Here is a 17033-nt window from a genome sequence, read left to right as displayed (position 1 = left end):
GGTGCCACGTTTATTGTTGCTCATCGCTGTGTATTAAGGGAAATGTCTGATATAGTACAGAGATCATAGTGTGCTGTTTACACTATGTTTACAGTAGTACCTGCAGCGATAAGTCTAGAAAGGCTGCGCAAACGTTCCTATACTGAAGGCACAGCTCATATACGGATGCATAGTTGTTAATTGACAGACAACTGGTGGTGTAATGGACTTAATTTGATTCAATTGTCTTACAAAAGAGACAAGATCAGTTGACGAAAAAACACACCGGTACCATAGAAATGTCTTAACATGCATCAAAACAATTTAACTCTTAAGATGTTTTATTTTTTCCAATAAGTACATTGGCTTCAAAGTAATACCAGCAAAACAAGTCAAAATAAATAGAACACTGGTAGGGAGAACAAAAAAAAAAAAATTGAATTAGCCCACTTTATGCTCAATTTAAAAAGCAATGAACAGAGGACAAACTGCAAACACATTCGCTCTGTTCTGCTGTTTCTTACCCTTCCTCTCAGATTGACCAGCAAACCTTAAGTAAAACTCTTGCAGTTCTTTATCATATTTACATGTAACAAACAGAAAACAAGTGACAGAGCTTGGAATGCTGGGAATCATTACAAAAGTGAGAACTGTAGGTACACGTACAGCAGGAGGAACATAGGCCACTGGTAGAGATAGGGTCCACTCATTTACATAAGGAAGCACCTAGTTGCCAACAGAGTGGTAACAACTGACAACAGCTTCATATAAACCTTTGCCCAAAGACAGAAATATGGCACAGTAAGAAAAGTTTCATTTAAACTAGCTAAACTGAATCTCTTACAATGATGGGCTTTTTTTTTTTCTTCTTCTTTCTTGAGATATCACATGATAGCTTGCAGCAAGAGAAGGACGTCTTGCAAAAGATTTCTGGGCCACACTCAGGAAACATCTGGTGAAGAGGGAGATTAAACGAAATACAAAACACAGACTTTAAACTTCAGAAGGTGGAGCTCAAAGAGAGATCCAAGACCTTTCTCACAAAGTATTGCCAGTGAGGCGGGAATGTGGAATTGAAATAACTCACAGCTTGCAGGTTGCTCCCCAAATCGTCGCATCAACTGATCATGTGTGAACTTCACAAAGGTGTCATATTGTTCTGAAACGCACATGACCGGATAGAAGAATTACTATTGTGCAACAAAGTGGGAAGACTTACGTACATTATTGGAATTAGTCTTCTAGGTTAAGTCTTAACTATGGTACAGATCACACACTTGTGGTCAGGAATCAATGCTGGCTTTGTGATGTAAAAAATACACTAATGTAATAACTTTAGTGTAACTTGTAATAAGACATGACTTAGGCCTTTTGTACCGTAGGCAATTAGAATTTGACATTTTATAGATTTAATCATGAATTTACTATGCTCATCCTTTTTTACAATCAAAATAAAAACTATAATAGTGATGCAAAGATAAGTGCATTTATCAATTAAAAGAAAATTGACCACTATAACAACTTTCTCAATGTGCACCAACCTGCCAGTTTTGAAGTCATGGTCTCCTCATACTCCTCCCGCACCTTCTCTTCCTTTTCTTTCAGCAGGCGTTCACAGATCATTCCAACTTGTCTGAGGGTGAATAATGGCTGTTCTTTTCTAGTAGGAGAAACGCCTCCAGAGGACGTTCCTGTGCAAATCAAACAAAAAAAAACGAATTATCATGGTGTGTATGGCATCGCTAGTTTCCCTGAGTACATGTCACGTGCGTCTCTCCTGTAGGCAGTGTGTTACTCTACCGACCTGGCATGCTGGAAACATTCATAGTAGATGACTGGGATGGGGACTCTGGAGAATAGCAGCACTCTGGCTGTTGGTAGCCTGCATCTAGATGCTTCCTCTTTTGAATGCGTTTGTACTCCTGCTTGATGCTGTTGAGGATTTGTTCTAGTGGGACAAAAGAAAGTAAAAAAAATAAAGACAGAGCGAGGTAAGCTTATCCGTTTACTGGTCAGTGTTTTCTGCTAGTGTGGTTCAACGTGTTGCCAATGCCTCTCCAGCCCCTGGTACCCAACATTGGTAACATTACCTGCACTGAGCCTTGACGACGATTCCCCAAATGGCGAGGGCTCCATGCTAAGGTACTTCCTAGGGGATGAGGACGAGTGGGACACGGGGATACATCTTCGTCTTTTAGGGGACGTGGGACTCATCAGAGGATCGAAATCCATGGTCCGCTTCAGGGTGGCTCCACACGCCATGACTGCAGGGTTTGAAAAAGAGGAGGGGGGGGGGGGGGGGTGAAAAACAACGAAACAGAGCATTAATGTAGTGATAACATCTGTTAAGTTGCTAACCAAGGCTATTCTTTAACACGCCTTGCTAATTATAGTGTGAATTGTTCTGCTAAAACCAGATTCATTCGCTGAGCAATACATGCTAACCATACTGCGCAGCTGAGGCTTTTTAAATATTTGCTAGCTGTGCTTTGCTAGCAAATAATCAAAAAGAAAACAAAGCTAACGTTAGCTTTGGCTACCGTTGGTAGAACAGTGCGCTCCAGTGTATATTTGAATAAAACTGCTTCTTACCTTTAGGGTGGAAAGTTAGTCCGTCAAACTGCGATAAAAAAAACTCGTGTTGTTCTAAAAGTTGCTTCCCAAAAGTTGAGGTGACGATTCGCCGGCTGCGGGCCAACTGTCTGCCGTTATAGATGGGAGCTAGCCAACGCAACTTAGCTGCTCGTTTTTGATATGGGGCTGTCGGCTTCTCTGGCTTGTGACGTCAGGTGCGAAATGCGCCACACGGCATTCTGGGACATGCAGTTTAAACAGTAAATAATAAGAAATGAAAGGTTAACGTCGTCCTCATTACACCCTCCTTGATGTCCTTCTTGATGTCTACATCGTCCACAGTGCATAATTAATTTAGTTATATTTTAGCCTCGTTACGCTGTAACACCATCAGTATGATCAGTACAAGGGAAATAATAAAGACAATGGATGGCTGGTGTCTCTTTTGTCTCCACAGGAGGGCAGTGTTTTATAATAAAACATTATTCCCGTCCACATTGTGACCATAGCCTGTGACAGGAAGAAACAATATAGATTGCTTATGTGGGGTCACAAATAATTGCCATAACCTGTACTTATTCTTTATTACTGAATCCATTTTTGCGTATTCATATCCACCCCTTAGCCTGCTGCTTATTATATATATATTACATAATATTATATATATTACATATATTATATAAACTGTAGATTTGTACATTACTCTGCACTTCACTGCTTTTTGCACTGCTGGTTGATGCTAAAACATACATCACTGTCTCAGTGCTTGTACTCTGTGCAATTAAGTGTAATCTAATCAAATCAAATAAGCCAAAAAGGTCTGGCCTGCAGCTATAAACACATAGTCACATACAATATTTGGCCGCAGGTGCGGATGTGACGTTTTGCTGATAATTCATTGTTTTATTGAAACAAGGGCACCTGATATGTTGACAAAATTATGATAAAAGTAGACAAATTTCATACATTTATTGAACTCATGTCTCTGCTTTATACACACTGTTGTGAGACACAATGGCACAATGGATGCTTCACGGAAATATCAAAATGTAGCTCCTCACGAAATGCTGTAACTGTTTCATAAGCACATGTGTTATAAGCAAGTATGTTACATTCTCAAATCACGACAGAATAAAGTTTTGATTTGATCAAAAAGCTGTTCATATTTCTAAGTATGACTCACCATTTTGCTTTGCAAAGTAATAGTTTAACAAATAAATTAAAAGCAATAAATAAAGTCAAATTACAATAAATTGCCAAATTTCACAATATTATGGTCTTCATCAATAGCTGATTTAAAATCACTAATGGGATGCTAACTTCACTTACAAGCAGTGTGCTGTCATTCAAAACTGACATGTTGCATGAAGGTAGACACAGTTTCACCTTGCATTAATGCCACTATGATGTTATGTGAAAAAAACAAAGAACAAAATGGAACACCACATTTGTCTACCTTAAAGCTGAAATCTGTAACTTAATGCATATTCAAACTACATCAAAGGAGACAGAGCAGCGTGATGGGTTTGTAACGGCTGATGCAGAAACAAACTGGTTCTTGTGAATACCACTATTTTGTTGACTGAAAAACATTTGATCCAATTGGCATCATCATCATCAGACTTGTGCAACGTAACAAATCATGTTTCAATAACAGAGTAAAGAGATAATGCACCGTTTTTAGAGTCTCATTGCACTCTACCATACAGTTATAATAACAATAATAATAATTACAGATTTTAGCTTGAAAGCAACAGAAACTTGTTATTCAGTTCTGCATCTAAGTCATTTTTTTTTGGCACATTTCACAGTTACAGAGCAGTGCACTATGAGGATTGGGACTATTCTACAATAACTTCACAGTCGTATCAGAGCAAGGCAGCTTCTCCTTTAGACCGGCTCTGCCGTAGAAGTCTCACTCGTTCCAGAAACGGTAACCTGGGCTACTTTTACTCGAGGCTTTCCACAGCCGGCTCCATCTTTCCCCGCCCCGCCTGCTGTGCCTCTCACACTCCTGCTGTTCCAGTCACTCTCGGCGCTGCTGTCCAGAGGTTGCGTCGCTCCCCAGCACACATGGCAGATGTTGAGGAAGGCCCTGCGCAGGTCCTTGCTCCTCATGGCGTAGATCACAGGGTTCACGGTGGAGTTGAGCAGGGTGAGCATGCTGCAAAAGGCAAACACAGTCTTGATGAAGTCATTCACCTTCCCAAAGAGGTCATAAACCATGATGGCTAGAAGTGGGCCCCAACAGATGATAAGGGCCACCAGGATCAGAACCAAGGTTTTAGCCAGGCGGAGGTCCATCCGGGCCTGCTCGGGCCTCACCGTCTGCACTTTATTCCCCTCTGCAGTGTAGACAATCACACTTCTTTGGGAGCTGCGGCTCAGCATGCGGACAGCATGGTGGTGGGATTTCCAGAGGATGAACATGTAGGCGTAGATAATGAAAAGGACCAAGATGCTCGTCATCCCGATCCAGACCATCAAGTACTTCTGGTCGATCAGAGGAAAAATGTCAGAGCAGACAGAGTTGAGACGCTTGCAGTTCCACCCCAGCAGCGGCAGCAGAGAGAAGACGATAGAGATGGCCCACATCACACTGAAGGCAATGACTGCTTTAGTCTTCGTGACGATGCGTTTGTACGCCATTGGCCTGTGGATGGAGATGTAGCGGTCGATCGCAGTGAGAAACAGACTGCCCACAGAGGCGGTGAAGGAGGCGATGACCCCGGCCAGCTTGAACAGGAAAATATTGGGGCTGTCCTTCCTGTGGAGGACATGGAAATCCAGGAAGCTGTAGACAAAAATGATGCTGCCTATCAGATCAGCCACAGCCAGGCTGCCTATGAAGTGGTAGGAAGGCCGAGATCGAAGCGTCTGGGAGTGTAGGATCACACACAGCACCATCAGGTTCTCCAGCACTGTAAATGTTCCCAGGGTGAGCGCCAAGATGGCGACTGCAAGCTGCTGACTGGGAGTCAGAATCATAAAACACTCCATGTTGTCCACAAAGTCCTCCCCACACTGTGTCGCCCCTCCACTCCCCACAGATGAGACATTGCTCAACAGAAAGTCTGATACGTTGGTGGGGAAAATGGGAGCGAGGCCGCTGTAAATGACCTCCTTATTTACAGGGACGAGTCCGGGGAAAGAGTTACTAATGGAGGCAGAGTGAGGCTTCTCGAAGTGGATTCGGTTCTTGATTAGGCTCGAGTCAATGGAGGTGTCGTCATAGCTGGCGTCGTTGGAGCCGAGATATTGGACACCTGTTGTTAATGTACTCATCGTGGTGCCTGCTATCCTGTCCAAAGCCAGCTTCATGGCTGCTTTGTGGCTGTAGAGATGCTCAGTGGAGAGGAGTGCGGTGTAACAGCATTAGATCCATGCAGAAGGACATCTATGAAGAACAAATGAGATTTTTTTTCGATAAGGAATACTTTATCCATTAAATTAATTAATACATCTTATGACATTCAAATTATAGATCGATATTAAAATATTTGAATACATGAAGGAACATCAATGGTTATTAAAGTAGAAAATATATTAGTTGCTGGGAGATACTGGGGGAATATTCCTATCAGCCAGCTGACTCTAGAACAGATGCATCTCAGACAATAGTGGGAAACTGAACAGTTGATGACAAACCTGTGCAGCCTCAGGGGAAATCATTGCATGAAGTAGGACAGACAGGCTTTCTTATTAATTAAAGCAGGTCATTAAGAATAATCATTGGATTAATTAGGCATCAAGGGAGAAACAAGATAAAGATTACACATGTCTGTCCAATGGTCCACATTTTGATGCCAGTAATGATGATATCAATTATCAACAGTTAAGTTTGCATGAACAAGACACAGAGCAGAAACAGTGTTTCCTCACAATTGCACAGGACATGACCCGTTGAGAATGAAATGCGTTTAAAGAAAAATATCTCATGTTGTGTCTAAAATCAGTTTGGATCAAAGCTTTGCGAATATATTGGGCAATAATACAAATACAAAAAATAACCACTGACAAAGAAATTAAAATAGAAATAATAAATTCGCGCAAAAAAAACGTACCTTGATTTTGTAAGAACAAACATCTTTCCACGATCCATGACGATTTTTTTTTTTTTTAAATGAAACTGGGAGTAAACCAGTCTGTTGTCTTCACTCTCTTCACCAACAGTTGCAGCAACTCCTCAAATAACTGGAAGGCAGGGTGAGAAATTACAATTGTTGTTGTTTTTCTGATTTGCCGGGGGAATTATCGTTTGCTGACAATGTCAAATACAGTGAAGTCGGGCAGGCAGCTGGTAGAGAGAGAGTGTTTGTGGAAGCGGGCGGTGTTAAGGCTCCTTTTTGTGCGCTTGCTGGTCACGTGGTCTGAGGTGTTTGAGCGCTGACGAAAGTGCGTCCCTGAGCATCATCCACACGTATTTATACAAGAGCAAAACAGCTGCTGCAGGCAACACATGACAACCAACCTTTATCTCACGTGTTTCATAGTTCAGTGTCCCAATTATAATATTATTATCAATAATAATAATAATTGCAATAGCGACCATTTCTATTTTAACGCCTTTTTGCTTGTCTTTTGACCTGATTAGAACCCAATATGTTGAAACACCCTACCTAAGGGTATTCAACATTACCCTAATGTTAAATACCCTTCTATGTGCCACAATTATGATACGTTTTTCTATTTTTTATACACCAAACAAGGACATATTTTATGGTCTATATGATATATGGGCTATACATGAATACATACTTATTTTGTCATCCACAGTCAAATAAATGTACAGTTTGTAATCCCACTCAGTCACATTATTAATGTTTTGGGTCACTTAGATGTCAGTTTTATCAAATTTCTTCTTTTGTAAGAACATCACACATGAATCAACATTTCTGTAAATGTGCCAGCGTTAGCCAGCTGGTTCATTCTCAACTGCAGTCCTTTGGTGAGATGTTCTAAAAAACCACTGAAGTGACAAACTAAGAAATACAGTTTAACTCCCTGTTTGGTCTTTTAAAAACAAACTATTATAGATATCCAATAACAGAAATACAAATAACCTTATTTTGGATTTGGGAGGGGCAGGGCTGTCTTAAAAGTACTGTCAAAATCAATCACAGATATCGAGCATTTGAAAATCAATTGGCTGTAACAATGTTCTACAGGGCTCTGATACAACAAACATGAATAGTGCATTGTTCATTCTGGTAAAATTAGAAAAAGATATATTAAATATCAATATGAAGACACAATTTATGTATGTTTTGTTGAGCTGTTGAGCGGTAAAGAAAAAAGATGATGATAATCTTGCAATAAATTCAGATTATTGATAAACTAATTGACAAAACAACAATGATCCTTTTTTTGGACAGTGGTGGATAGTAACTGAGTACGTTTACTCACGAATTGTACTTTATTTTTCATTTAATGCTACTCCACTATATTTACGTGGCAACTATAGTTACTTCACACATCAATAATTTAAATACAAATTATATGAGAGTATATGAGAGTTTATAAATTATGATGCACTATACCAAAAGTGTATTGTTACAAATAGCTCTAACGTGACAACATTAACATGCTCTTTATTATGCATCAGTAGAAATACACCAGTAATATGAAACATATCATAATATCACTCAGAAAAGAGTCATGTTGCTGATACTTTAACTTGTCACACAGTATCTTTACATTGTAGTATTGTTAATGAAGTAAAATATGTGAATACCTCTTCCATAACCGCTTTTGTAATATGAATGTTACAGTAATCTCATAGTGGAATTTAAAAAAAGACACTGTACAGTGTCATCTTAGTGCAATTAAAAAGCCACAGTGCTATTAAAGGTCCTCATTGAATTTCCTCCACCATTAATCCATTTTTCTTTACTACAGTTAGGGGTTGCACACTATTAAGAGTCCTTTTCCTGTCCTGCGCAGCTGGGCAATTATTTCCACTCTGCATTCCCGGCAGAGCTATCTCCCAAATTACATGTATCTTGTTGTGGAAAATACATGACATTTGGCGATGCAACATCATGGGAAAACAATGAAAGACTGCGCACATGATGCCAGTGCATCCAGTTTTGGCAGAACAGAAGAGGCTGAGGAGTCATCCAACTAATTACTGAACACTTGTTATGCTGCGTTTGAAGCAGATTCAAGCAGCTATTGATTACTTGTGGCAGAGCAGTACATCTAACATGAAGATAGTTCACCCATTTCATTGGAATTTCATTTAGATATGTGTAAATCCACTGTTTCATTGTCCATTGGCATCTTTCTTTTCATCAGGACAAAGTTTTAATGTGGTTTTGGCTTGAAAGCTGCATCTATTATCTCTGTAAGCAGGGGGAGGGTATTGCAATGCGCATCCATCATAACGATTATCATCAATATTTGAGTGCCATTCTCACCAAGACATCAGTGAGCGAGGGAGAGATTTCAAAGGCAAAGCTGTCTGCGATGACAAAAGGCCCCAACACGACTGTAACAGCGATTTGTAGAAGTTACATTTTTCTAAATCCTCTTCCACCATGTGGGCCCTGCAGTTCTGGGAGGCTGCTGCTGTTGTTTCACGTCCATCTGCCTTGGTGGTGAATATTTCAAGTGATTTGCAGCGATTGATTTTTAGCAGTATTCCTCACGAAAAGCACCATCATGCATCTTAATATTGATCCTTCTCCACTTACAGTCAGTTGTTATTTGAGTGGCTGCCTTCATTATAAAATCATTACTTTGACTCCACACAGGCTTGATTCCTCCAAAATAGACACATTCAAGCAATAGACTTGTGACTTAAAGTACATCTTTATCCGATTCAGTTTAAACTATTACACCGTTTTTTAAACTTATTTTGTGAACTCAGGGCACGATAAGTATTTTACACACGCATGTTACAAGACGAGACTCTAAAGCAGTCTCTGATGTGTTTGTATCAAAGGGTTGGAAGATGGGAGAGAGTGGGGAGAGAGAGAGACGGAGGGAGGGTGGGTGAGGAGGAAAAGATGCACGATTAGAGAAGGGGAGGAGGTTGTGGCTGAACATTGACAGTTGCCTAAACTGCCACTTCTATATTCTGTTCCTCCCCAGCTGGAGACACTTCATACTGTAGCCGATCTGAATTCAGATCATTTCAGCAAAAAGAAAGACACAAATATCGTGTTGACTAAATCTATTCAATATCGTTTTACATGTTTCTCATGTGCATCACTTCCTTTATCCTTTAGGTCATCAGCTGTCTGATCCTCATGAACCACTTCATCAAACAATTTATATGTATCAACTTGGCTTCGTGAGGCAAATCACAGGGATATGCTGATGTATCTTTCACAACACTTCTAATTGAACAAACGACTCCTCACCCAGGAAACAACATGAGAGGAATAAACAGGGAGTATGTTGAGTACGGAAGATCCCCATAATGTTTCCATCCTCCATCACATTATCAGGACTAATGCAATTTAAGATTGTTGATCTGTGAAAATGCGTGACTTCCTGTTGCAGAAGTGGTGTATTTTCGTAGAATAGACAGACTAACAGCGTAATGGTCAGTGGGTAGAATCCCCTTCATGCACCATTTCATCACATGAAGACCTTTTTTAGGCTATCTCAGTAGAACACAGTGGTAATCACAAAGATTTAGCAGGTGGTTCAGTGAGTGCTCACTTGCGCAAACACCATGCAAATTAACGCTACAGGCACAGATGAATTACTCAGGCAGCAGAGCTACGAATCACAGCCCAGCAGAACTGTTTTTCTCAGTGTTATTTCTCGTTTTCAGGAGGAAGAGTGATTTGGTTTCAAAGGAACAAACCCCAAATAGTAAGAGCATGTTTTTGAATCGCCTTGCAGCGTTATTGGCTGATTCAGAGCCAGAGAATAATTAATTCGCCCTATGTCCAGCTGCAGAACTGAAGAGAACCCCGAATGGACCTGACTGCCATGAGACCAACAGTCACCTGTAATCACATGGCCCTATTCTGTCATGAGGAAGAAGAGTTGTGAAATTAAATGTATTTTTAGCTGTTCACCCCCTCATTCCTTTTATACACATCTTAATTGATGCTAACATTTACTGTTTGAAATACATCAGTCGTTTAATCAGTATTTAAACCTGTAATAACTGGTCTTTTGGCCACTTGAGGGCTTTGGAAACAAGCCGTGAACACAACTTTGACATTTTATCACGTTTGGGTTGATATGGCTTGTTTGACAATTGCCTATTTTTATATAAGGAGTGACATAAGCTTTTATTTGGAGTCGTGTCTCTGGCCACTAGATGAATTTAAGTGCAATAATTGAGTCTCCTTTTAGCTCTGATTTGGTCTCCTCCACCTCCTGAGGGGCATATGTGGCTCATTAGCTGCTAAATGCTCCGCTATGTTCACCAACGTTTGTCTACCTTTGTCTGCCATTTGTTGCTTGAGAGTAAACCAAAAACAATAACGTTTCCAAAAACCCAAACTACAAGCTGAAATATGCGAAAACACTCTGGCTGAGGGGAATACAAATCATGGCAGGTGATCCAATGGTGATATAAAATATTGATAAGCTCCTTTAAATCCTTATTTCAAATACTGTGTTGCTGGTTTACTCCACAGATTTGTGGTGATACAGTAATGTGAAAGCGGGCTTGGACACAGTGGCTTCCTTTAGTCACAAAATACTGAATGAGGAATTAAAGGGACATTGGTAATCACTAAACATTACTACTCTAGCGTCAATGAAACAATCAAATTAATTATAGATAGATATTTATTGTACAAAAATGGAAAAGTTATGCATTCCAGACTGGATGATATTCAGAGTGCAGCACAGTGGTCGGGCTAACACTCATATTTTGCATCACATTCAGGTTCACAGTTTGAGTTTCATACCACGTGCATGGAAATGGTTCATACCCACCACAGTACTCATCCATTCTCATTCTGCTCACTCCATCATGGTTATTCACCCATTACTGGCAAATGCATCCAGCAAATGATTTCAGAGTGTGCTCACATCCTAGAGGAAGTTCTTTCATCACAGAGTTGCTTTGTGAATCGGCTTTTAGCTTCATCACAAGATGAAGAGACTCCAACACAAACAAGCCGACATTAAAAAGAACAAAGAGTTTAAAATTGGTCTGAGATGTTTTTTTTACTGTGTTCCTCGTTTAGCGCAGAGTAATAGCATCTACATTGCATTTATTTAAATGTTGCTCACTGAATTCACTGCAGTCAGAGGAATTTAAATGCAGCATAAAGGTTTATCATAAAAAATATGCTTCTGTTCTGGTGCGAGCATGCATTTGCTTGCATTTTGCAGGAAAAGCGAGATATTTCAAGTCTAGCAGACATTGTACAAATGCATTTTGTGGTAAGCAGTAAAGAGCAGGTTGACTTAGTTGGTCGTTCCTGATGGATGTTACCAAGTGTTTTGCATTCACTTGAACATGAGGCATTACTGTTGTATTGACTGTAGGATGTGGGTTGTGTGTGAACTCATCAGCATTGCGAGAACAAAATCTGAATTGACGAATAAAGGGAAAAAAGGCTCCATCTGATGCTGATAAAAGGTTTTCTTCTCTCCTTTTAATATTTGTCATTCTTCCTCAAACTTTCTATGACTGCCTGCCCACTTTCATACTTAAAAGCATGTCTGGCAAATAGATAAATTTAGATTTATTGTGCACTCAATTATGAAAACTCTTTGATCTAATAATGTTTTATTCAAGCACAATCTTCTGGGCAATGCAGCATATCCACAGGAGGCTGAACAAAGTAGCAGGGTCATGATGTGCCAAGACCTTCTTAATAAAAGGCTTGGGTCAAAGATGACCATTAGTGACAGATGACATTTTAACTCTCAATGGCATTTAATACCTTACATTGTATTGTACAAGTGAAACATCCAAATCAGGTCGAGTCCTTTATTTCTGAATAGTTTCTTGAGAGCAGTAAAATGTAATGGTACTGATAATATGGAAATATAGAGACAAGAATGCTATTTTATTTTCATTTAAACCCAAGAAAGAAAATATATCCATCAACATCATTTATTTATTACTGAAATCTTTACTCTTACTTTAAATCTAAAAGTTAAATTTCATGCTTTCCTGATTACCACTTTTTGGACATGCTGCTGACCTGCTACGTTCTGAGTCAAAGACTCTTGGTTGTTCTAGCAGTTCATTTGAATAAACTCTTTAGAAGTGTACCAATTATTCTGTCACAGTCCTGGGATTTGGTTGTAGTTTGTTTCCTATTTTATTCTAAAAGTCATTCGCCTCTTGGGTCAACAGTTGAACATGAGCAGATCATCACCAAAATACGCTGTCTGTGTAAACGTGTCTGTAAAGACGCAGATCTTCACAAAGTAATAGCCCATAACGACAGATTTGATCATAATCCCTGCCAGGTAGAGCTCATATCTCCCCCTCCTACAGCAATCCATCTGGGCTGGAAAATAGATGGATGTCTACAGAGCGTAAACAGCCCGGCTGGCAGCCGGCCATCCGCCATCATGCTGAACTTGGCGAGCAGAGACGATTTCTTCACTTCATACCTATACAACCCCCCACTTCTTATCACTTCACAGCTTGTGGCCTGATCGACTTCAGACTTACACGTATGCGGCTAAACCTTGAATCATCTGTGGATATTATGCACTAAGACAGCCCTGTATTACAGAACAAGTATCAGCAATAAATATTAAGTGAAGAAAAACTCCTGTACAAGTTTTAGGAGCCTTTTTTTACTTTAGCAGTTTACATTTTCACTATTCTCCCCTGGTTCTAAAATGTAATTTGTCTGCAGTGCGCCTTTGCCAAATGGAATGAATATTTTTCAGGCTGCTTGAAAATTTCAATTTTTCTTTCCTTTCACTGATTTGTTTTTTTCTTGCATCGATATTTGTATGTATTCTCATCCGTCCCTCAAGTAATAACAGTGACGCCTTGCAGAAACCAATGCTTCTGTGTCTAGACAACAACAATTATCCATCTTCTTTCCGATTTACAAGCTGAGAGGATTATATAAACTCTACCGTGTCTTAAGCATTTCAGGTGCATCACCATGGAGACACTGCTGCACAAGGTCGCCTGGTTTACACCAGCGAGCGTGTGTGTGTGTGTGTGTGTGTGTGTGTGTGTGTGTGTACAGTTGTGTGTTTAACTCTGCAGGGACTTTGAGACAACACAAAAGAAGTAATCCAAAGTTGATGTGATGATAGCGTATTTGAGAAGCGGCGGATGATGAACGTGTCATGTTTGCGTTCTGTTGTTATTTGGGTCTATCAACACGTCAGGCTTGTTGTTCTTCTTTCCTTGTTGATGCTGTGTGCCTGTAGCTTTTTTTTTAGGGGAACATGAGAGCGACAGATGAAATGATTATGTTTGCCATTGTATCAGTCCGTGTGGTTTCATCAAAGGGTCACTACTCAGGGTCAGGATGACTCACTGCTTTAAAAAACGTCCTCGCATTAACATGTATCCCAATACCTCAGTGTGAACTTCTTCAGAAAATGGTTCTAAATCTATAGCAGTGGTTAGTATTCATAAAACCAATCCAATGAAGAAGAAGAAAAAAAAAGCAACAACGCATTCGTCATTCTCTCGGTACGCTCCAGCTGGTCTGTGGCTTGCATCCCCAAGCCTTCTTTTTTCATGCTGAACTCTCCATGCTTTCAATTTTGATAAACCCACAGAGAACTATCATACAACTCTGCAGTTCACCTCAGCACCTTTTTAGTGTCTTTCAGCTCATTGTTTTGATTTACGGCACACAAATTCACTCTTTGGTTCACTCTCACCGCTCTAATAGTACGTTTTCTTTCAGGAAGAAAATGTCTAAATGTCTCAGCACCAAACAGCAGACAGACACAGTTAGTGACCAGCTGGTTAACATAGCAGAACATTTAGCAGCTAAAGAAGAGCCAGACATTTTTCTCCTGAAGACCATATCAGTGCTAAAATGGAGGATGAATGTCATGTTAAGGTCTTAAATTCACCAGGTGAACAGAACATCAAATTTCAGCAACATATTTGGTGCTCTAGTGAGTAGCATCACGTGGAATAAAATCCAGGTAACAGTACCCATGTTCATTGTCTTAAAACAAAATGTCACACAGTGGAACTTTGTGTTTCATTGTTGTTTTTCTAACAATGGAGCTCTATGGCACACTTATCCTTTCATTTGTGTTATAACCACACAAAATATGTTTCTCAAATATAAATACACTCTTGCCCGATTTGTATTTGCAGGTTTTCTTGCACCTCTTTTCAGAATATGAGTAACATTAGCAAACGTGTTATATCAGTTTTGGCTCAGCGGTTTCAACCAGTTTTGGGTTCACGCAGGTTCAGCCCTCATCAGTCTTTCTCAAATACATGTTTGTGGATGAGGTCAAAGATCATGACCACCAGAGTTTGGAGTTCATTGTTAAGTTTTGATTGATTGATGACGTGTCACGCAACAACAGCAACAACACCTGTTCCTACAAAGAAAGCAGCATTTTATCAATTTCATTTTCCAATGATACCCAAATTCGGATTCTGTGAGGCTTTCTGTGCATTTCACAGTTTGCGTTGCCAAGTCTGTGTGTGTGTGTGTGTGTGTATGTGTGTGTGTGGGTGTGTGTGTGTGTGTGTGAGAGAGTGTGTGTGTGAGAGAGAGAGAGCGAGAGAGAGAGAGAGAGAGAGAGAGAGAGAGTTAGTGTTAGTGCTCTGTGGCGTCAGAGGAGGTGTCTAGATTATTTCTTTGATGTATGAGCTCTGGGAGCTTGGGACAGACAGCCTGATATTACATTATTAAAGCCGAAAGGTTTTGGCAGTAATCATTTGAAGAAGTAAATCTGGTTCTGTTCAAAAACGCTAACATTAACACTGTTGACGTATTAAAGGATAAAGTATGTCTTTCATTTTCATAAAATATCAGAAGCATCGACAAAAAAAAGCTTCAAACGCTTCCTGTCCTCTTCCTGTCCTTTTTATTTGTGCCTGCGTGACTTTGCATCAACAATGCTTCTATTTGTATCAAAATTACATTCTATTTCTCCCAAAGAGTTTTTTTTTTGGGTTGGTAAAATACAAACTAACAGATATGCCAAAAGTATTACATCCAAAAATTGGGCACCTATCTTTCTCCTGAAAAATAGCCTCAGTGATATTGAAAAGATACAGGGGAAGAAGTGGTTCCATGAAAGGCCATGTTAAGCATCACCGTTCTGTTCTGTTGGTCTCCAGTTTGTTTTGTACGTTGTTTTACCTTGAAGCTGAAAGAAAACAAGAAATGTGGGACAGCCTCCTAAAAATGCAAAATGCAATTATCTAAAAAAAATAGATAGAAACAACCCCACACAAGAATGTTCATTCCACACCAGAATACAAAGAGCACGGTTTTGCTGGTCTACAAGCCAAGACAGACTCACATTGAGAGGTGTATCTGACTCTCAGACTGTGGGATCATTCAAATCAAAAGGATTCATCTCCTCGGGAGCATGAATGCGCCGTCAACCTACCAAGAACATCCCGCGAAAATACCTCTACAACAAAGCGGATATAAATAATAGAGAGAACATAAGAAAGAGGATAAATGAGCCAAGAGGAAAATAGATACAAAGCTGAGGGTCTTAACTGGACATATTTTGTGGTTGTGGTGGTGATGGTGTTGTTGTTTTTAGTTTTTAGTTTTTTTTAAAGCAAGCTGTTATTACGCTATTTTTTTGGAGGGATAATCAGTGATTGTAAAGCAGGAAACTCTTTTCGCAACAGGCTCCATTTTTTAAACTGTTGCTTCCCATTTGAATCAGGCTGTAACCGGCGTCCCGTGGTGAGTAACCCTTTCTTCACATCCTGCATGATGATTGTCTGGTTGTTTAGGGCTGAGCGAGCAATCAAATGGCTGAGTGAGACTTTGTGTAAATTACAGCTGCGGTAACTTACATTTTAATTATTGTTGTCTTCATCTTCATTACACTTCAGGTAATCTATCGCAATTTAAACAGCAATGTTAACCATTTAAAGCCATTATGATACTGAGACATTTTCTGACCACCTATAATTCCATAAGTGTAATTCTACCTCAAAATTCAAATTCAAAATCTATAAATCGACTTCATCAAAACTTAAATCATGCTTGTAAGCTGAAAAATCAGCAGCAGGGGCGTGGAGTGCATATTAAAATCATGGTCTCTTTGAAAAATGTAATTGATTCATGCTGTTTGAAAAGAACAATTGGATTCATTTCTCAGTTGATAACACCATATCACTCACACACAGCAGGTTTATTCTCCATCAAACATTACAAAACAAATAAAAAAGTCTTGTGAGGATTAGCCTCTTGTGACACTAATCTTTGAGAAAATCAAATTAGACAAAAGCAATTTCATGAGCGCACATTATCTCACTTTAGCTACTGGTGTAATTCATGCACGGACAGATTTCACTTTTGAGCTTCAGAAATATCACCTCTGGACCCGCAGGCAGCAAGAGATAT

The 17033-nt window shown here is 39.7% G+C and overlaps 2 protein-coding genes across 2 annotated transcripts; both read right to left on the bottom strand.

Annotated features, from left to right (window-relative positions):
• Positions 1-279: 279 nt before the first annotated feature.
• Positions 280-2713, bottom strand: LOC306790437 (akirin-2-like). Its single transcript, XM_079286696.1, has 6 exons — positions 2572-2713; positions 2070-2243; positions 1784-1927; positions 1521-1670; positions 1067-1138; positions 280-931 (listed from the first exon to the last, which is right to left on the bottom strand). The coding sequence occupies exons 2-6, from the start codon at positions 2239-2241 to the stop codon at positions 921-923; spliced, it is 549 nt and encodes a 182-aa protein (XP_079142822.1). The 5' UTR covers positions 2242-2243; positions 2572-2713; the 3' UTR covers positions 280-920.
• Positions 2714-4443: 1730 nt separating this feature from the next.
• On the bottom strand, positions 4444-6742 carry LOC306790781 (cannabinoid receptor type 1B-like; the record flags this gene model as incomplete). The annotated part of the gene is made up of 2 exons (XM_079287276.1): positions 6618-6742; positions 4444-5950 (listed from the first exon to the last, which is right to left on the bottom strand). The coding sequence occupies exon 2, from the start codon at positions 5872-5874 to the stop codon at positions 4444-4446; it is 1431 nt and encodes a 476-aa protein (XP_079143402.1). The 5' UTR covers positions 5875-5950; positions 6618-6742.
• Between the last annotated feature and the right edge of the window lie 10291 nt (positions 6743-17033).

The sequence above is a fragment of the Melanostigma gelatinosum genome (genome assembly GCF_949748355.1).
Source record: "Melanostigma gelatinosum genome assembly, chromosome: 16".
Taxonomy (NCBI): domain Eukaryota; kingdom Metazoa; phylum Chordata; class Actinopteri; order Perciformes; family Zoarcidae; genus Melanostigma; species Melanostigma gelatinosum.
This window is presented reverse-complemented; position numbering and strand designations above follow the sequence as displayed.

Excerpts from the sequence above, each read along its gene's own strand:
- LOC306790437 (XM_079286696.1), bottom strand. The coding sequence starts at position 2,241 with ATGGCGTGTGGAGCCACCCTGAAGCGGACCATGGATTTCGATCCTCTG. Across the intron at positions 1,928-2,069 it reads GTCGTCAAGGCTCAGTGCAG|AACAAATCCTCAACAGCATC; the intron begins GTAATGTTACCA and ends TTGTCCCACTAG. Across the intron at positions 1,139-1,520 it reads CATGACTTCAAAACTGGCAG|AACAATATGACACCTTTGTG; the intron begins GTTGGTGCACAT and ends TGTGCGTTTCAG.